Here is a 22,663-nt window from a genome sequence, read left to right on the forward strand (position 1 = left end):
GAGTTGTTCAAGAGCCAATAAAGAACTGCAACAGGATGCCCAAGCAGTCCTTGTATGGTGCGTAAATTTAACGTGGCTTCAAAACAGGAGAGCAGAGGAAACACCTTTAGGAATTCTCTGGGGTATGATTTAACAATACAAAACAAGAGTGGAAACTAAAGCTGAAAGAAAAACTGGATAAAGCAATAACAAAAGAAGTTGTTCATTTTGGGGAGAGACTCTGGGGACCAGAAGTTTAAGATATGAAGTTGTAAAGCAAAGTTCGCTCTTCAGGCAGCCCAGGTGTATATAATGTCACAATTGTCCAAAGATGTATTGATGTAGCATTGGAATTTTCTGCAACATCATGTAATCAGAACACAATAACTCTTAGGAGCGTCTTGACATTTCTGAAAATATGTGAATATGCAGGTGAATGACTGAATGAATAGGGAAAATATTCTATTGTGTACTAAAAAATAGATAAATCTCTTTACTTAAGTCAGTATCCTACAATTTGACATTTATTTTGGCAATAAAGTATCAATTAGGATATAAGGAAGAGCCATGTAAAAAAGTTAATAATTACATACACTCGTATATACACATACTTATACATACACAGAAAATGAATGTGTGGCATCCATTATAGCTTAAATATTTAGTTATCTTTCTGGTTAAAGATATAGTTAGAGAAATAATATCAAAAAGATTCTTCATCACAAAAGAAGTCAGAGAAGAAAAATTAAGATCAAGAAAAGCAGAAATACCAAAGGAGAATCTATATTCCATCAACTTCTTACCAAACTGTGGAACATTTGTTATAAGAAAAGTAGACAAGCCTAGGACCAGTGATCAGGAAGTCCTCTAATTTGACATAATAAGAAACAGACTTACGGACCACAGCATGCTGGAATTACTATACTTCAGAAAAGAATTTCTGGGTGATGTCAAAAGACAAGAAGAATAAAATGTGGCTTTGTAAAGGCTTTGAGAGACAGAAACAAACAAGAAGTCCATCCTGAAAAAAGAGAAAAGAATGGAGAGAAAAAATAGCCAAAGTGGGAAAAGAGAAACTCTGCATGTCACTAGGTATCGCAGACCAGTGACTGGTAAGACTCCCAAACTCCCAGGGTTTTTGCTCTAGCTGAATCCTGGAAAAATGGTTCATTTATTCTACAGATATTTAGCACACACTAGGTGCCAGGCCCTGTGTAAGCAGCAGGAGAACGGAGAGTGAAAAAGGCAGACAAGGACCCTACTCTCTCAGAGCTTACATTCTAATGGACAGGCAATAGAGAAATTAGCAAGATTAACTTTTGATAGTGGTAACCCAGCTGTTAAGGGAATAAACAGGGTAATGTGATAGAAAGTACTAGGGAAGTATTCAGGGAAGGCCACTGTAGAGATGTCATTTGCGCTGACACTGGAGTGACAAGAGGAACAAATCTAGTGAAGATCTGAGGAAAGAATGTTCTAGACACACGGGGTGGCTAGTACAAAGGTTCTGAGGAGAAAATAGACTTGAAATGCTTGAGGGGAGAAAGTTTTTGCTGCTGTGGTGAGCTGGCTGTGGAGGGTGTAGCATAAGGTGGCGCCACAGAGGATGGGTGGGCTAGATAACAGGGCTTACTGGTTGGAATAAGGAGTGTAGATTTTAACCTAAGGGCAACAGGAAGACAAGAAAGGTTTTTAACACCAAGAAAGAGTTGGGAGAGAGTATGGGAATACAATGTAAAAGTTTATATTATTAAAAGATTACTATAGCCAATGTGTGGAGTCAAAATTTTAGGGGGATTAGAGTAGAAGGAGGTTGACCAATCAGGGAATAATTATAGCACAATAGGCATAATTACAGAACAACAGGCAAAATGAGTTAATGGCATCTTGAATTTGAATAGTCATAGTGAAGATGAAGAGAAGTTGATAAACTCAAGATACAGTTTGAAAATAGATCCAATAGCATTTTCTGATAAATCAGATACGGGGAGGAGAAGACAATGGAAAGAGAGAAATCAAGGAACATTTTTAAGTCCATGGAACGGGCAGAGGCATTCACTGAATTAAGAAATAGAGAAAGAAGCAGTTTAAGGATGGTGAGATCAAGACTTCTACTTTGCACACGGTAAGCTTGAAATACCTTTTAGATATCTAGGATGGAACATAAAATAGGCATTTTGATGTGTGAATCTGGCATTTAAGAAAAAAACCAGTGTTTAAGACATCAGTTGGCACAGCACAAGTATTTTGATATTACATCAAACCACAGGATTGGATGATTGGATAAATTTTCCTGGGAAGATATTGTAGACAGAGTAAAGGCCAGGACCCACAGCCAGGCCTGAGACCCTTTAACATTTAGAGGTTAGAGAACCTATGTAGGGAATTGAGAAGGGGAGCAGTCTGTGAAGTAGACAAAAACCCCAGGAGAAAGAGGTATCATGGAAATGAAAAGAGAAACATGTTACAAGGTGCAAGTGATCAAATTGTCTACTACTGCCAAGTGTTTTTGTAAGATGAGGACAGAAAAATCACCACTGGATTTGGAAGATGGAGGTCACTGGTGACCTTGAGAAGGGCAGAGACTAAAGGCTGAGTAGAGTGCTAGGGAGGCTTGATTAAATTGGGTATGGGGGTGGGGTTGGCACTGTTAAAAGTAGAAATTGGACCAGTTGTTTCCAATTTTGCTTGAAAGAAGAGCATAAAATAGGGCAGTGGCTGAAGGGGTACCTGGGAGGTGTTACAAGAGCATGATCCAGTAGAGGTTCACAGTCATCCTATTCTGGTTTCTAGGCTTTCATACAAATATCTAGGATGAAAAGCAGGATCTTGAATTACTTACTGAGTGACTTATCGAAACGTTTTCTGAACATCTACTAGATGTGAGGCACTGTGGCAGTAATTAGAATACAACTAAAGATATGGCCTCTGAATTTCAGCACTTGAGCTCCTGCTAGGGAGCAGAACCTTCATCTGAGGCTTGCGGAATTTTTCCACAAGTTTTTTGTTCCAAGGAACCAAAAAAGTAGGCTAAGCTCCAGGTCCTTCTGGACATACCATTTGATGACATACTTTAACGAATAGTGTGTCGATAAGCGCTTCTACCTTCCCCACAGATACACTGTTTACTTAAAGAACAAATTGTCTGGTCTTGCAGACATGCAAAGAAGAATACGAAATAAATAGAAGTGAGTCTGCATGCACTAAAAATTGCATAAAATGTATGTTGACATTTAGGGAATATCTACTTATATATAAAAGTGTAAAGAAAATTAGCAACAAGAAAAATGCTCCCAAAGAAACAAAGTAAAAAGTGAAGATATCAATGAAAGAAAAGAAACTGCAAACACTGGGTGGTCCCAAGATTCCGAACAGCTAAAATTTGCTAGCTGAGTAAGGAATTGGAGAGGAGCATCAGCTGAAGTCATTCAGCTATGATCAATCAGTATTTTTCTGAGAGATCATAAGCTACTCTGAGGGCAGACGATAAAAGTCTTCTGGTGGGAAAGACCTCCTCTGTTCTTATCTCCTGATTTGCACTGGCTGCTGATCCCTTAGTAACCCTTAGTGCTCCACAATCTTCCTATCCCCACTGTCTTCCCCAAATTATGGTTACCATCTGACTTGGTTCATCTTCTGGATGATGATGGATGACTTAATTACAGAAATGAAGGTAAAAATGAAATACAAACGGAGAGGCCAGATATGAACAAAGGGGCAAACACACAGCCCTCTTACTATGGTTCCTTATTAATAAGCTTTGTAATTCCCAATGCCCAGGAGACCTGCATAACCACACTGGTGAGAGACTGAATAAAGAAAGAACAAAATGAGGGAAAGCAACACTTATTGCATGCCTCTTACATGCCAGTAATTCTGCTGAGGTTTTTCATGCTTTTTTCAGATTGGTTTCTGAACAATCCTGAGTTGCCTATGGATGAGGAAACAGTGAACAAAAAGAGGTAAGAGTCTTGCCCAAATTCACACAGCAGCACAGACTGTGTGATTCTAAATACCATTATCTTCCATATAAAACACTGTGGATTACATATGCTTAAAATATATTAAATTGAGAAGCAATTACATGGAAAACAGTAAGTCAAACAATATATAAGTGTAACTTGTACTTTGGGGTGCTTTGAATGAGCATTTTTTGTTCAGTTTTCATAGGTTATCTAAGCTAAAAATTAGATCAAAATAAACTTTATGATATATTTTTAAAACCCAGATTAACGATGATAATTAGGTATTAAATCTGTTTCAAATGGAATAAAAATTTACATCTACACCACCACTACAAAAAGTGTACACATATACACACTCAATTATTATCTTCATACCTAATTGAGAGTGAGTTGCAGACATAACACCCCATTGGTGGAGAACAGCATCTAGAAACCAAGATCCAGCATGCTAGGTACACTTATTGCTACTAGGGTGAAACTGATTTTAGGCTCTTTCAGTGGGACACTGGTAGGAAAGATACATCTGTGTATACACACACACCAATATCTATTTTATCTATTTTGTATCTATCTATCTACGTGTATTTTTAAAACATCAGGCCATACTGATGCCTCTAATTTCAGTCAACACAATAGGACGTATGCTAGTCCTCCCCCGTTCCATATTCATAACTCCCTTCTTCAACAGAGAGAAGTCAGGTTCCCATTACCCTTAACTTATTTCCTCATACCTCCTGCATGTAACCAATCTGCTGACCCTATCAGTCCCAACTGCCTCCTTAGTCTTACCCACCTCCTGAGACTTCATCCTAGTCACCTCTTCAGCCCCAACCACGTCCTGGGCCCAACACACCCCCTTGGTCCTAACTGCTTCCTCAGCCCTGACCCCACAGGCCACTGCAACCCTGGCTGCCTCAAGGGAAGGGAAGGAAACCAAAAACATGTTTTAAAAAAAGAAGAGGAAAGGGGGAAAAGGGGGGCAGGGGGACAGGAATAGGTAGCGGAAGAGCTCACCCTCATTCTTGAATGACTGTCTACTTGGGAATAATCTAGGCTAGCAATTGTTTTCTAACTTCAATTCCCCTTGAAGACATTCCATTTTGGGGGACCTCTATTACTGCTTTAGAGAAGCCAGCTGTCACACTAATTGTTGTTTATACTGTTGTTGTTTTTTAGAAAGTTGTCTTTTCTCTCTGTTTGACCAGAAGATTTTCTCTTTGAACAGTGTACGTAGTGGTTAAGAGCACAGCTTCAAAAGCCAGATTGTCTGAATTCAAATCCCAGCTTGACTGAATTCAGATCCCAGCTTGACCACAGATTAGCGGTGTAATGTTGTAAAAATTTTCTAACTTTTCTGTGCCTTTTCTCTTCAGGAAAATGAGAATAATAATGAGTTGATGTCTATAAATATATGAGTTGGTATACATAAAGTGCTTAGAAGAGTACCTGGCACAAAGAAACCACTATCTAAGTGTTTGTTATTACTACTAGTAGTAGTTATTGTAGTAGTCTTTGCTATATTGAAGGTTTATCATGATATATACAGGTACAGATTTAAACTTACCCTGCTTGGGACCCACAAACTTCTTCAATGTAAGGATTCATGTTCTAGTAATTCTGAAAATATCTCAGCCATTTTTCTTCTGGAACTCTTGTCTGGAACTAGTTTTAACATTAATTTCTGGACTTGAGTTTCTAATCTGATGAAAACAGTATAAATCCATACTCAATAACCACCTATAGCACAGACGTGGAGTTTCCATTTTTCCCCCAAGAAACTTATTTTCTCCCATTCAAAGTCCCAGACTAAGATGACACTATCGCTTATCTTGGTCAATGATTAGAGTTTTTCTAGTAGTGCTTTCCCTGAGAGGGCACCTTTCAGGTTCCCAGGTTTATTGACTGGTCTCAGCTCCAGCTAACTACCCAAGGCTACATTTCATATACCTGCATGTATACTTCACACTAACTATGAAAGCCTATCACATGCTTATATATGCAATTTGGGCACTTGATAATTGTCTTTTTGACATAAATTCCTAAAAATGGAACTGATCCAAAAAGAGCAAGCTGAACAGCAAAGCGGTTATCTTGTGAAATCTGGAGTTATTAAGACGTTAAGTTTAAATCTTGACTTTGCCACTTCATACCTGTTATTACCCTGGGGGAAGAAAATCCAAACTCTTTGAGTCCTAGTTTTCACAGTTCTAATACAGGAGTGAGAATAATTATTATGAGGAAAGAATATAGTACATGCAAAATGTGCAGCACAGCACCAAGTCCATGATGGCTTTGATAGATGTTACTATTATTGCTGTTGTTATTCTAAGTGTTTTCAATTTTTATCCATATTGCTAAATTACCAAATAGAAAGACTATCCCTGTTTACATACCCACCAACAGTGTGCTTTTGTTTTTTTGTTTTGTTTTGAGACATGATCTTGCTATGTCTCCCAGGCTGGAGTGCAGTGGCATGCCTCCACCACCTGGGCTCAAGAGATCCTCCCACCTCAGCCTCCTGACTAACTGGGGTGATGGGAGCACCACCATACTCAGCTAATTTTGTTTTTAATTTTTTTGTAAAGACAGAGTCTCCCTGGGTTTCCTAGGCTGGTCTCGAACTCCTGGACTCCAGCAATCCAATTGCTTCGGCCTCCCAAAGTGCTGAGATTACAGGTGTGAGCCACCGCACTTGACCAACAGTATGAATTTCTATGTCTTTCCATTCTTGCCAACAATAGGTCTTGTGACTCTGTTAATTTTACAGATGGAAAATATTTTTATTTGCACTGATATGATTACTGGTACAGTTGTACATCATTTCATAGGCTTGCTGCTAATTTATTTGTGTGTGTATGTGTGGCCAGTTTAAGATCTTTGTTCATTTTTCTATGGGTATATATGTTTCCTCTTGATCTGTAAAAGTTGTTCATATATTAAAGATAAAAACATCCTCACCTATATGCTGCTTCTTTTAAAAAATTCTTTACTTTTGGTAGAGACAGGTTCTTGCTATGTTACTCAGGCTGGTCTTGAACTCCTGGCCTCAAGCAATCCTCCTGCCTCAGCTTCCCAAAGTGCTGGGGTTACAGGTGTGAGCCACCACACCTGGCTTGTATGTTGCTTTTTTGTTACATGAACTTCGGATATAAAAGCACTTCCCTGATATTTCACTGTAAAAATAAACTAAAGATGTAGTCTTTACTGATATACATTGCAGTGGTTTTGGTTATTGACATTTTTTTGTGCATTTCATGTGAAAACAGCATAGGAATTATCTTTCTAGGTCAGGTCCCATCTTGCCTAACCAGTACAAAATTCTGTTACTAACGAGTGACCTGGAGAACATGATAAAAAAACAAGTAATCATGTTTATCAGAATAATACTTACAATCAATTAGGATCTGCTCAGTTTACAGGAAGATTTACTATAGCTTAGTCTCTCACCAGTTATGAAATAAATTCACCCAAAGCCTTTTAAAATCTTTTTTTTTTTGCCGCTGTTTAGTGACTCTACTTATATTTTAAGAAACTTTCCAGAATGCTCCTTCAACTTGCTGCTTTCCAGATCTACCATCTTGGTCCATATTCACCTTATCCATGCCATTCATGATTTGATAGATTTTTACTTTCTAGGCCAAAGAGTCCTAATCTTTCACTTTGTCCTTATATGTCAATTCCTCCTCACTCCCTCCTGCTTCTTTGATCATTTTATAATAAATTGGCACCACAATAATGAAATTTACTGAGAAAACCAGATTTTGAGATGCTGCCATAACTAATGAAGTCAGAGAAATGATGAAAAGGGCTTTAATGAGGTTTGAATACAGTTGGAATATTACAGATAGAAAATCAATTTAGAAAATGCTGTCAGCTTCATCCATGAAGAAAAAATTATTTAAACACACACATCTAAAGGACAGGAGTAACTGTGAAGGCAATGAAGAACTAAGAATTATTTTATAATTGAGAAAAACTCATTCTCTTTTATCTATCTATCTGCCTCTCTGTCTACTATATATAATATTTTGTTATGATTAAAAGTCTCACTGGGTAGATATACAAATATCTTGGATATTCAAATTCTGGAAGGTCTAGTAAATAATTAAGCATTTAATTATTTTAACTAACTCTTAATGCTATATAATCTTGGAGGCAGAAGGAAGAGGCTTTTTTTGGCTCCTTTGCAATACCACTTACAAGATGATGCATAATTTTGCTCATCCCATAGAATGTATTTTATATTCTTCAAGAGAAAAACTGAATTTGTGGATCCAAGACTAGTAGGTATTTTGCAGAATAAAAGGATATCTTTTCCATAAAGCCATTTTTGACAAGTACTGTGAAGCAACGTGCACAGCAAAGGGAGAGTACTCTTTAAATAGATTATATCAGATCATAGAACGATTGGGAGCTATACTTCTCTTAAAGTAACATAAGATCTGGAAAACTGCTTCCGGTCTGGGTTAGTTAAGCATTCAGTAGATTCTCAGTTCTTTATCATTGAAAATTAAATAAAAGCTACAGCTTTCCTTTCTAAAACAAAACAAACAAAATAAAAAAACCAAGAAAACCCATATACAATTAGAGAATTTTATAGAATTCTGAATGTAAGTTTCTATAAGTTACTGGGATCTCAGGTCCCTAGGCTAAGAAACTCTTGACTCTAGAGCAATTTCGGTTATATTTTTCTGTTTTTTAAAATTTTGCTTTTAAGCCTATCACTGAATGCCTAATATATAAACCAATCTCCTGTTTCTACCTTAGGTACTCCGTCTATTATTTTGGAGCCTAGAAGACTGAAAGTTCCATGTCCTCATCTATAAGCTCTTCATTGGTACTTTGCATGGGAAAGCCTTGCCATGTGCTGAAAGCTGATCTCCACTCTCTGCTATGAACAACTCAAATGGAGCCTCCTGTTTAATTACATTGGAGACCTAAGGATTTGCCAGAACATTCTTGCTAATTTGACATATAAGAAGCCAACCACCACCCATTTGCTCAATGCCTACTTCCTAGGATACTTCCTTAAGAGTTTACTATATGTAGCCAGGCGCAGTGGCTCACGCCTGTAATCCCAGCACTTTAGGAGGTGGAGGCGGGAGGATCATCTAAGGTCAGGAGTTCGAGACCAGCCTGGTCAACATGGTGAAACCCTGTCTCTATTAAAAATACAAAAATTAGCTGGCAGTAGTTGTGGGCGCCTGTAATCCCAGCTACTTGGGAGGCTGAGGCTACTCGGGAGAATCGCTTGAATCAGGGAGGTGGAGATTGCAGTGAGCTGAGACCACACCACTACACTCCAGCCTGGGCAACAGAGCGAGACTACATCTCAAAAAACAAAACAAAAACAAAAACAAACAAAAAAATCAAAAAGTGTTTACTGTGTGATTCTGTTCTCCAATATATAAACCTGACTCATTTTGGTGATGGGCTCTTTCCTACCCCTCGCTTTATCTTTTCAGAGTCCCAGGATATCTCATTATACACAGAAGTCAGGCTATGGCAAGTGAGGTTGAAAGTATATCTGAGAAAAGTCAACTTTCCAACTCTAATCCTCTTTCACAATATTTAAGCAGTTTTATTGAGGTATAATTAATATATAAATAACTGCATATATTTAGTGCATACAGTTTGATGAGTTTCAACATTGAAAACACCCATGATACCATCACCACAATCAAGTTAACAGACACATGCAATATTCCTCAGTGTTTCCTTGTATCCCATTGTTGCTCTTTGTAGTAAGAACATGTACCATGAGATCTACACTCTTTACAAATTCTGAAGTACACAATACTGTATTGTCAAGCATAGGCATTATGTTGTACAAAAGATTTCTACAAATTTAGCAGATAATTAAAACTTTATATACACTGAACAACCATTTCCCCCACACTCCAGAAGTTTCATTGTTAAAGGGGAAAAAGGTGACTTCTGAGAGTAACAGATACATATTTATTCAAATCCAAATACAGCATATTCTAAAATCAAAGATAATCTTTAAACAAACAGCTACTGTGCCAGACTATTAACTGCCTACTTTATAGCCATTCCCACCCTCTTATGTTAACAGAACCCTGTTTTCTTTGGGACAACAATATGCCCAATCTGTAACTCACTATTAGTACTGTTAGTCTAAACCAGTCACATTTCCAAGTAATATGTGTCTCAAATACATGACAGATAGCCGAGATATTGATTCCCTTAACTCTCAGGGCAGAAGGACTGGGCCTAGATTAGCAGAAGCATTCTGTTCACCCTCAGGATGTACAACAAATGTTATCATTTCCTACACGTGCCATAAAGGGAAAAACATCAGTCAGGAAGCATGGTTCTAAGCCAAATTCTGTTCCCTTTGATAGATACTCAATTTCTCTCCTCTCCTTACAGCTAGCAGTAATTCAGTTCTGGCCAATGCAATATTAGGGAAAGTCGGCTGAGAGCCTCCTGGAAATGCTTGTTGTAACATACAAAAGGACAGAAATAAGAGGATAGCATATTAGCAGTGTCTTTTCCCTTTTTTCCTACCTCGAACAAAAATACAATGCCTAAAACCTCAACAGCCATCTCACTACCATGACGTAACAAAGCATGAGGATAAAAGACCAATAACTAGCCAGACACAGTGGCTCATTGCTGTGATCTTAGCACTTTGGGAGGATGAGGCAGACAGATTGCCTGAGGTCCGGAGTTTGAGACCACCCTGGGGGCAACATGGTGAAACTCCATTTCTACTAAAATACAAAAAATTAGCTGGGCATGGTGGTGCACACGTGTAGACCCAGCTACTTGGGAGGCTGAGACATGAGAACTGCTTGAACCCTGGAGGTGGAGGTTGTAGCCTGAGTGACAGAGCAAGACTCTGTCTCAAAAACAAAAACAACAACAACAAAAAACAAACCAGACCAACAGCTAAGAATAATGGAGCAGAGAGATGGAAAGAGTTTGAGACTTTATATTGTTGAACATCAGACTCAAGGTCAACAACTGACTACTTTGAAAATGGGAAGTAGACAATTGTTGATCTTGGGCCTGATGTTCAACAATATAAAGTTGACTGATGCACATTAATGAAGGGAATATTTTAAGTCTTTTTTTCTCTGAAGCATCCTATAATTCTCAGTTTTATAGGAATATCAACCCTCTTGTTCTTCCTAGATTAATGCTTTATTATCTATTAATATCTACACAACTTTAAGTCTTAGTGGGGTGACATCAGCTTTAATGTTAATCATTTCTATTGCATTCTTCATGGCTCAGAATTTCAGCCTCCTAGAAATTTCAACATATTATGGCAGTACTGGTTGTTAATCCAGCAGCTAAGTGGAAATTCCAAGAGGCACAGTAAATTCACATATTCAAGGGTTATGGTGATTAAAAAACAAAAACTCTGAACCGAAAATGTGGGAACAAATGTATTTCAGATATTCTGAAAGATAATTTAACTTTTATTGCAATATATAGGAAACACAGAAAGAGAAATTTTTTAATGGGTATGTACAGGCAAAGGCTTGGGAATATTTAGGTACTCTCAAGCTATCTATAAATATAGAAGTCAAAAACATCAACCAGTGTTTCTCAGTAAATAAAAAGCACACTCCAAAAAAAAAAATGCAACTTTGGAAATCTCTTCTAAAAAGTAAGTGCAATAACACTTTCGCTTCCAAATTAAAAAAAAAATGCTATTTAATATGACACATTAAAAAAAAGCCACACTGTCAAACTCAAAAAAATACATATTGTATGATTCAATGTATAGGGTGTTCTGGAAAAGGCAAAACTAAAGGGATAAACAAACAGATCAGTGGTTGCCAAGGGCTGGGAGGGAGGGGGACAGAGTCATTGCCTACAAAAGGGCACAGGGAAACTTTGGGGGTGATGGAATGTTCTACATCTTGATTATAGTGGTCATTATATATTAAACAATTATCAAAACTTACAGAACTGTATACTAAAAAAGGGCGACTTTTACTCCATGTAAATTATATCTTAATTTTAAAATGGGGGAATAGCACATCTGTGAACTGATAAGAAACAAGTTATTTTATGCTGGGTTAAGCCATGCTGTGGTAACTAATCAAGAACCTGAGAAACAGAGCTGTTGTCCTATATATTATGTAAATTTTTAAGCTATAAATATGTATGGTAGAACTAATGCTGTGTTGGATAGTTATATGTGTTCAAGACTTTTAATGGTATCAATTTCATAACTGAGTTAGATAGCAAATTATTAGGCTTCAAATCCAAATACAGCATATTCTAAAATCAAAGATAATCTTTAAACAAACAGCTACTGTGCCGGACTGTCAACTGCCTGCTTTATAGCCATTCCCACCCTCTTATATGTTAACAGAACCTTGTTTTCTTTGGGACAACAAAATGCCCAATCTAGGATATGACTCACTGTTAGTCTAGTTAGTCTAAACCAGTCACATTTCCAAGTAATAAGTGCCTCAAATACATGACAGATAGCCGAGATATTAAGGGATCACAAAAAGTTATATCCTTTGCTGTGGAAATAAGCAATTAATCTTAACATTTCATAGCACAATTGTGCCTTCCAATGGGAAGGAGATACACATGATATATTCAATAATGATAAATTGCAGATGTTAATAGTTCACTTAGCTTTTAAGGACATTTAATAGTTACAGAGTATCTCTCACACATCATATCATCTGATTCTCACCAACTGGTTATATCATCTGATTCTAACCAACAAGGTTAGAAAGGTAAGGTATCATTATTTTTCTCCACTATATAGATGAGAAAATAGAGACCCAATAAGTTAGATGATTTGTCTACAATCCTAACATTAGTATTAATAGAGAGTCAGGAAATAAACTAAGATATTCTGATCCCAAATCTAATAATTTCCTCTCTATATCAGTCTGTCAATTAAAGGCAATATATCTCAAAACTCTTTCCCAAATCTCAAACTACAAAGCCAACTAAAACTGACAAAAAGTCTATATGAATACTCAAATACAGCTCTACACCTTTTAAAATGGTCCTATTAAATTAAAATGAGAATATAGCACAGGCAGGATTTTAGGCAAGGAAAGCTACTGCTCTAATAAAAAGGAAAGTAGACACACATAGACTTCCTACAGTGAGCCAGGCCCACTGTTTTAAATTTAATATCACAAAGATCCCTAAGAATAGGTATTATTATTATCCTCATTTTACATTTAGAGAAATTTGGATCAAGGATAATAAGCTGTCCAAAGTTACCTAGTTTATCAAGGATGGATAAACTAGCATTCATCCGAGGATGGATTATAATCCAAGTCTGTTGGATTCTGAAGCCCTTTGTCCTAAGAGCCAAAAGAAAAATATTTTAAACCTACACACTTATACATTGAGTCAAAATTTCAGTAGTTCCATAACATTGAATCTTAATGAAGGTTGTTTTAAAAGATCTTTTAAGGCATAGCTTGTTCATAGATTCTTCACCTTTATTTATGTATTTATTTTGAGACGGAGTCTTGCTCTGTTGCCCAGGCTGGAGTGCAATGGCATGATCTCAGCTCACTGCAACCTCCGCCTCTCCAGTTCAAGCGATTCTTCTGCCTCAGCCTCCCGAGTAACTGGAATTACATACGTGAGCCACCACGACTGGCTAGGTTTTGTATTTTTTTTCTTTTTAGTAGAGATGGGGTTTCACCATTTTGGCCAGGCTGGTCTAGAACTCCTGACTCAGATGATTCACCTGGCCTGGCCTCCCAAAGTACTGGGATTACAGGTGTGAGCCACCCTGCCCAGCCTTCTTCACCTTTAAAACGAGGATTGCTTCTGTCTTCCTTTTAAATATGTGTCAAACTTCCTTAGGTGTCTTGAAGTGATCTGAGTTCCCCAAAAGCAGGTATTTTTATACCCATATCAACCTTTATAGACCACTGTGGTGCCCTATAGCAAGGTCAACCAGACCACGAGACGGAAAAACAAAATGAGCCAAATAAGATAAGAAATAATTCCAGGAATTGTGACATTTCCCTTAAAATAAGACTCTGCTTTAAAATTCCATAGTAAATATTTTTAAATATCTGTTTTGTCTTTAAATAAAACACTCATGACTTTTGAATTATAAGACAGAAAGAATGGCTTATTTTTTAAAATCTTCTAACCCAGCACAGAGTAATGCACATATAGGCACTTGAAAAATATTTCATGGTGAGGGTGATAGTAATGATGATTAGGTAGTTACTTTCACATTCATTTGTCTTTAGTGGTTTTCATTATATTAAAAGTGAAGAAGAAAAATAATTTTTAGTTTCTCTTGTTTTATACTGTCACTGAAGCCTATAGGTGATCTGTTTCTAGGTGTACTTTTTAAAATAAAGAGATGTAAGTCATGCACTTGCTGGAATAAAACTTACATAATGAAGTTCATTTTGCTTGTCAAGTGCAGATAAAAGGAAGAAGGGAAATAACAGTTTAAATGTAAAAGGCACCTTTTCCCTAACTCCTCAACTATTTCACACAATAAAATGAATAATTTAACTACCTGAAACTTCACATGTGCAGAACACTGCATGCAGACCAGTGGCATTTTCACTTCGAATTTGTATAGTCTTTAGTCAATACACTTCATCTGCATTTCTAACACCTGCTTCGGTCGGCTGTGAAGTACGCTGTTATCTCTACAGTCATCTTTTATCTTTACTCTGTCCATCTAGCCAAAAAAAAATTACGTGATAGAATATAATTACTTGGCCTAAAAGATATGGGGAGTAATTCACATGATTTTCTCAAAGGCATTTTCCTTTATCTTATCAAGAGATAATTTTAAAACAAATTACTAACTAATGTTGTCATTCTTTATAGCATACACCTCCTTCAAACATTAGCATTAATTGTACATAGCAGAAGTAACAACATCTACTTGCTCAGCAATGAGTGTCTGTTTTGGGTGCAAAGAAAGAAAGCCATTAACTGTAATGACTGATAACATTTATAAAGCATACAAATATGCCTACTGGGCTTGTTATTGTTATATTGCCTGTTATTAAAATGATGTTTTTCTAGCTTAGCCTGCCTAACATGACGTAAGTTAAATTTTATGTATATCAACATAAACAGCCAATTTTTGACTTCAGCTAATCTGTCAATGACTCACATTTTTACATGGAGGATTTAAGCAAAAGATTAATACATTTTTAAGGATTTATAAATATTTTTATCTGTGTTACACAATTTTATATGGATGATTTAAGCAAAACATTTAAAGCCTGAGTTCTCTGCTACAAAAATTATCTTAGAACAGGAGGAGAAATGGGGAGCAGCTGGGGGAGAAGAACTAGAATAAAACTGAACTATCTATTGTTCTTACTCTCTGCTTATTTCCTGAATAGCACTTAATTATAATGTAATTATTCTATCTGTTGTCTGTTTCCCTCTCTGAATGGAAATTTCATTTGAGAAAGGATCATATCTGGCTGTTCACCACTCCCTTTCCAATGTCTAGCTTAGTTCCAGGCACACAGTAAATACTCAATAAATATTTCTTATACAAACAAACTTTTTAAAATTTCAACCATATTGAATTAGAAGAGATTCTGAAGGACTTCCTAAACTTCTCTATTCCTTTAAAAACTTCATTTATCCTTTAAAAATTGATATATATGGAAAAAATATGTATCTGGAAAACCTTCATTTATCTAGGATCACTGTAGAATAATACATAAGCTGCTTTTCTAAATAAGCTGATTTTCTCAGATAGCCAAAGATGACCCCTTTAAGATTCTAAGACATTTTAATTCCAATTATTTTAAGTGTGCCATTCAAACACATATTATTACTTACTTCTTTAGCTTTTTTAAAAAAAATAGATTTCACATAATTTAATTATTAATGTCTTATAATCAAAATTGTATATTAAAATGCTTTTACATTCTGTCATATAATATTGTGGTACCTTCAGATACTAATGAGATAGGTAAGGCTGTATGTCCCTAAATCAAAGGGACCTATCAACATAGACTCATATTTAATCATTTTGTTGTCTTCATTCTCGCTATTTTCAGTATTTTATCTTCTAGCTGCTTCTTCGCTACAGGTTCTTATTCCTAATAAGTTTTAATGTACTACTCAGGATGAATTAAAGATTCACTAAATAACTAACCTATAACAGAAATATTACGAAAACATTAAACTATCTTTTGCTTTTTTGTTCAACTGTAAATACTATCATTTGCAGACTTTCCATTCAAGCTAAGCCATTAAGCCTGTCACCCAGAGTAGGGTAAACATGGTCTGTAGCATCAAAGTTGTTATTCAGTTTTGAGAGTCATATAAGGTTTACTTGATGAGTTCCTAGAGGGAAAAGAGTCTTGAAAAAGATTCTCAGTATCCTTGACAGAGAAAGGGATTTTCTAGAGTCCTTAAATTCCTATTACAGATTAAGGGTCAAATCCAGTAGAGCTTAATATCAATCCTGACCATGAAGAAAGAGAAGTTCAGGATATGATCCCAGGGAACTTTTAATGGCCCAGGGAGCAAGCCCACTATGCTTCTGAACTGCAGGAAGAGAAATTCAGAAAGATATGAAAGAAGAGGAGGATGGGGAGGTCAGATACTAGGGTTCCTGCTTGAAAGGGATGGTCAAGTAGAAATGTCCAGAACGCAGAACACTGGGACTAGTCAACAGCTTGCTCAGGTATAGCCTTGGGGAAGCTGCAAATTCCCAGAAAGCTCACGTAGGGCCCTCCTCAACATGACTAGGAAGCAACAGCATTGTGCTGATGAAAGGAGATGTCTAGATAAATAAGCATTAAATAAAACTCCAATAAAGGTGATCCAAACACACCCATGTGCCCCCACGAAAAGACACCAAGTAGGCACTTGAAAAATATGACAACCCAGAACCAAACATAAGGCTTTTCCACAACCCTTCTAGCCCATTCTAAGACTCCACCAGGGGCTGACACCCAGTTCACCAGTGTTCAGAGCTCACTTAGATGCCGGGCACTGTGGTTCACACCTGTAATCCTAGCACTTTGGGAAGCCAAGGCAAGAGGACCACCTGAGGTCAGGAGTTCGAGACTAGCCTGGCCAACATGGTGAAACCCTGTCTCTACTAAAAATACAAAAATTAGCCAGGTGTGGTGGTACACGTCTGTAATCCCAGTTACTCAGGAGGCTAAGCCAGAGAACCACTTGAACCCAGGAGACAGAGGTTGCAGTGAGCTGAGGTTATACCACTGCACACCAGCCTGGGTGAAAAAGTGAGACTCCATCAAAAAAAAAAAGAAAAAGAAAAGGAAAAAACCCACAATAACTCACTGAGAAAACTGCCTAACAGCTTACACAGACATCTGGTCATGACTTTTATAAAAACCTATACATTACTGAAAGTAAAATACTCAACAGTGGAAGCTGGGCAAAACAAAAGCAAAAGTCAGGTGGGGGAGCAGAAACCTCCTTAAAAATCTTAATTTAATAGTCTCAGAATTAATATTCTCATTCCTAATGCAAATAAGACACAGTGAATTGTTGAGAAAACAATAGAAAAAAATTAACTAATTTCCAAAGAGAAGGATAGCTTAATAATTCAATGGATATTCAAATTTTTGGACTACTTCCAGGAAATAAAAAGCTAAACTTTATGAAGAGATAAACAGAGGGACAATCTCATTTATGTGGATTAGCTTGAGCAAAAAAGAATGTGAGTCAGGATTGAGTACCGAAAAGTTCAAATTATGGAACATTTTAAGAGAAAGAAACATTTACTACTTTCTGTAACTTGAACTAACCTCTGGTTTAAAATGGAATTCCTTCAGCTACATGATATAATGGAAAGTAGACTGTCAAGAAATAGTAGGAACTGGATTCTGGTTGTGATTCTTCTCATTACCAGCTGGATAAGCTTGGACAAACCCCTTGATCTTTCTGAATCTCAAGTTCATCATCTATTAAATGGCAAAAATAATAACAGCCTATATTTATGGAGTATTTACTACCATGTTACATGCTCTGTGAATATTTAACACCACATACTTCATTTAATCCCTACAAACATCCACAAGGTTGACACAGTTGCTATTATATTTTCATCCAGGGAATGGAGGCACAGTAAAGGGATACAAACACAGGCAGTCTGACTCCAGAATCAGTCTCATTGGAAATTCAGTTTCAGCAATACTGTACCTGCCTCACAGGAGAGCTGTGGTCCTTATCTGAGGACCACAATATGTAAAAGTGCTTTGAAAGCTATATGATGCTTTACATATAAGAAATCAATAGTATTTAAAGAATAGATTAATTCATTCAAGACTAGCAGAGTTCATCTGTAATTGAATCAATAGAGTATACTTTGAGTTTATTTCTCAAGTATATTAAAAATATCTACCACAAAATTATTTGCAGTATGAACATGTATGATCAACTTTAATCCTATTCCAACCCAGCTTGAAATATCATAGATTGCGAATTAGTTAGGTACACAGCCACAAAGAGCACTGTACAAATAGTGAGGAAAGCTCCCCAGGCTCTCTCTTGCTCAGAAGCTATTCCTTTTTCAGTCCAATTCCAACAAACTGCTTTCCAAGTCTAGAGAAATTTAAAAACATTGGTTGCTCTCCCAGCAATACTATACCTATTCTCAGGTATGTTCAGAACCTAGTCCAGTGTCTGGCATGGAGCAGACACTTGGCTGAATGACTGAGTGAGAATGATTATATTAGAGCAAGGGAGATGCCAGAAATTAAAGCAAAGACAATCTAACTCAGAAAGCACTGTGGCATAGGAGTCACTTAGTGTGGAGGCAAAAACTCCAAACACTTCAGCATGGTTAGAAGTCAGCATGGTTAGCATGAGAGTCATGCCTAGTATGCTTGTCAAGAGAGTAATGATCAACTAGGGTCACCAACAAAAGGTTAAACCACAGAGAATTTTAGAAGAGTGGAAAGTATATGATGCACTTTAAAATATTTTTATTTAATACGGTAAAAAAATGTTTATAGAGTTGTTTAAAAGAATAAATCCTGAGCTAGCTAGAAAGCATGAACACATTCATTTCTTCACCTGACTATTTGAGAAACTCTGCTAGGATATCAATGAGCCTCGGCCCTTGCTCTCCAAGAACTTACAACCTGGTGATATTCTGGTGATAGAAGACAGGAATCAAAAAAATTTACACAAATCATTATTTGAAGTTCTGATAGGTGCTTTAAAGAAACTGCACTACATACCAGGAGAGTATTCAGAAAGAGAATCTGGTCTTTCTGAATACTCTACTAGAAAATAACTCAGAACTTACAAATGTCTTCCTATCTCATTTGGATTTAAAGCCAAAATCTTTTCAATGACCCACAAGGTCCTAACTTTATAATCTGGACACTTATTACATATCTGAATTCATCTTCATTGCCCTCTCTATTCTGGCCGTTCTCCTACCTCAATATCTTTGTACTTTGAGTTATCTCTATATGAAACAAACACCATTTCCCCAAATATCCTCATGGCTTGCTCTCTCACCTCCTTCAAGCCTCTGCTCAAATATTCTTTTATAAATGAGACTGTCACCTAACACCTTTCAATAAAATGCAACCCCTCTAGTTTTATCCCTTTCCTACTTCATTTCTATATTCTCCATAAGACACACACACACACACACACACACACATATATAACATTGTAAAAGTGTACATTTTAGTTGTTATATTCCCTCACTAGAATGTAAGCACCATAAGTGTTTGATACATTTTCATGGCCTCACTATAGAGTAGAAGCTCAGCAAAGTTATTTGTTGAATAAATGAACTGGAGAGACTGTAACCATGCCCTTATGGCAGATGCCTTGTTGGTGAAGAAGATGGCACAGGATGAAGCTCGAGAGACAGGCAAGAAATAGACCATGGAGAATCTTTTAAGCCACATAAAGGACTTTGGTATTTATCTCAAGAAAGTCATTGAAGGATTTTAAGCAGAAAAATGACACGATCAGTTTACATATTTCCAGATAATTTTAACTACTATGTGGAGAATAGAATGAAATGGGCTAAAAAGAGATGAGAAAATCAAGAGCAACTCTCATCTCCAGGGTGCACACAAGTTTTGTTGTCTCTCTATGTGAAGGTGTATACACCCTTAACACACGCTGCTGTAAAAACAACTTATTGCTTGCCTATCACAGTAGTACTTGCAAAGTTCCCAATACAAACTCTCAAAATTTAAATGCTTCTTTCCCAAATCTTTTCCTTCTGAATAAGCCCTGAAATAAATATGTACTTTTAGCAAATTCTATTTGCTTCGACAGCAATATATAATATAGTGAAGACTTTAAGCTTGCACAAAACATATCTCTATGAACAAGGTCCATAAAGGTTAAGAGTAGCCTAATTTTCTGTGATTCTTTTAGCTACAGATTTGGCTAACGGCTTGGATAGCATGGGAAAGAAGATAAGTGAGAAAAACATTGGTGATTTAACCTCTAGTGTTCCCTTAAGGACAAACATTTGTCACCTTGACAGCAAGGTGAAAGGTTTGCAGCAAGCATGCTTATAACAGGACTCTCTCCTCTCTCTCCTCCCTGGGGACCTGTGAGTTCTGAACAGACAATATCTGAACAGATGATGATGATGATGATGATGATGATGATGAACATCATCACAGAAAAGAACAGAAAAGAACATCACAGAAAAGAACATCACAGAAAAGAACAGGGGAGGAAAAGAGATTGAGACCCCACATAACTCAGAACCTCAAACTGAAACGAAGCTCCAGGGACCGTCACAAAGATTTAGCATTTGCGCTCTTCTTCCTAAGCTTCCACTTAAGGTTAGAGTAATCAACCCTATAAATTATCACAAAACATTCAAACATTGTCCAATGTTAACAGCATGGATTCCATTGCTAATAATTACTAGTGTGTTTTAAAGCTGAATTCCTAGGCATATATAGCTCCACTTTTGACACAAATCTCTAGTTTTCAGGGTTTACCATTCTGATGTGAAAATCAGCTGCAGGCTTAAATCAGACACTAAAACAAGCCTGATGTTTACTCTTCATGAATACACATAACCCAAATTAGCATTAAAATGATGATACCCATGCATCAAAAAGAATAATAGAATCTCTGTTTTAGCCTAAAAGCTACATTGCTTAGAGTATTTTCAAAGGTGAAATAGGAAAAGATATTTTGAAAGCCAAAGAATTTTTTAAAAAAAAAGAATTAAAGTTTTTTATGATCGTTTTTAATTTAATTTACCTGTGACATGTGAAAAACCAACGGAAAGTGCATTTCCTGCTCTCTCTTACCACTCGATACAACACTTCTGACACCAGATGTGTAGGAGTGTTTCCCCACACACCAAGCAATTCTTCAGTAGACACCAACTGGATGTGCTCTAATTCATTTCAATTCTAACACTCTACACCTGCAGAGTGTCAGATCCCAAAGCTGAGGGCTCAATCCCACAAGGCTATCCCCCACTTCAGATGACAACTTCAAGCTCCAGGTTGTGGCTTGTGCTTCTACCTGACCAGCTATAAATCAGGGTTCCCACAACCCCTCCTCAGGTTTGATTAATTTGCTAAAGCTCACAAAACTCAGGAAGAACACTTGTGTTTGCCAGATTACGATAAAGGATATTACAAAGTACACAGATGAAGAGCCAGATGGAAGATATGCATAGGGCAAGGCATGTGGGAAGGGGCACAGAGCTTCTGTGCCCTCTCCAGGGCACAGAGCTTCTGTGCCCTCTCCAGGGCACACTGGGAACCTCCATGCATTTGGCTATCAGTAAGCACTCTGAACCCTGTCCTTTTGGATTTTTATGGAGGCTTCACTATGTAGGCATGATTGATTAAGTCGTTGGCCATTGGTGATCAACTCAACCTTCAGCCCAGGAGGTTGGGAGATGGTATTGAAAGTCCCTACCCTCTAATCAAGCCTTGGTCTTTCTGGTGACAAGCCCACTCCTCAAACTATCTAGAGGCCAATCAGCCACATTAGCACACAAAAGTCACTCTTTTCATTCTGGAGATTCCAAGGATTTTAGGAGCTTTATACTAAAAAGTACATATTTCACCATATCACATTTAACTTAATTTCATTAATTTAATTTTAGGAATCAGTGACATTGATCTATGTGTTCCTTTGATGGATGAAATTTTACCTAGAAACTATTTTACACTTTTATTTTGAAAAATATCTTACATTAAAATCACTATTAAAGGCCAGGCACAGTGGCTCATGCCTGTAATCCCAGCACTTTGGGAGGCTGAAGTTGGCAGATCACATAAGGTCAGGAGGTCAAGACCAGCGTAGCCAACATGGTGAAATCCCTTCTCTACTAACAATAAAAAAATTAGCCGGGAATGGTGGCTGGTGCCTGCCATCCCAGCTACTCAGGAGGCTGAGGCACGAGAATCGCTTGAGCCCAGGAGGCAGAGGTTATAGTGAGCTGATATCATGCCACTGCACTCCCGTCGGGGTAACAGAGCAAGACTCCATCTGAAAAAAAAAAAAAAAAAAAAAAATCACAAAGCTATCATCCATTTCATTTCAATATCTACCCTATGTCTAATCATTACTGTTTCTAAGTACTGTCAGAGGACTAAAATTATTTTTAATAAGAAAATGAGCTTTTTAACATAATGAATACTAACAAACATAATAAAAAAGTAAGGTTACAAAGTATACCAAAAAATGTATGAGAATGAAGGGGAGTGGCCATATAGAACTGAAGACTGGGACACAGGAAGGATGAGATC

General features: G+C 37.1%; 1 protein-coding gene across 8 annotated transcripts in view; it reads right to left on the reverse strand.

Moving 5' to 3' along the window:
- The window catches only part of SLC10A7 (solute carrier family 10 member 7), a 256,432-nt gene that overhangs the window by 132,690 nt on the left and 101,079 nt on the right, over nt 1–22,663 (reverse strand). Inside the window, exon 7 of one of the 8 annotated variants that reach the window (XM_045392929.3) lies at nt 22,073–22,403. The exons of 5 other annotated variants lie outside the window; for them this stretch is intronic. Coding sequence is in view for 1 of the 3 variants with exons in the window: in XM_045392928.3 (XP_045248863.2) it covers nt 22,360–22,403 (44 nt within the window). In the remaining 2 variants the exon portion in view is untranslated. Of the gene's footprint in view, nt 1–22,072; nt 22,404–22,663 lie in introns of those variants that run through there. 2 more of the 8 variants (XM_045392928.3, XM_045392930.3) reach the window with 2 other exon arrangements.

This window comes from Macaca fascicularis, chromosome 5 (genome assembly GCF_037993035.2).
Source record: "Macaca fascicularis isolate 582-1 chromosome 5, T2T-MFA8v1.1".
NCBI classification, from domain to species: domain Eukaryota; kingdom Metazoa; phylum Chordata; class Mammalia; order Primates; family Cercopithecidae; genus Macaca; species Macaca fascicularis.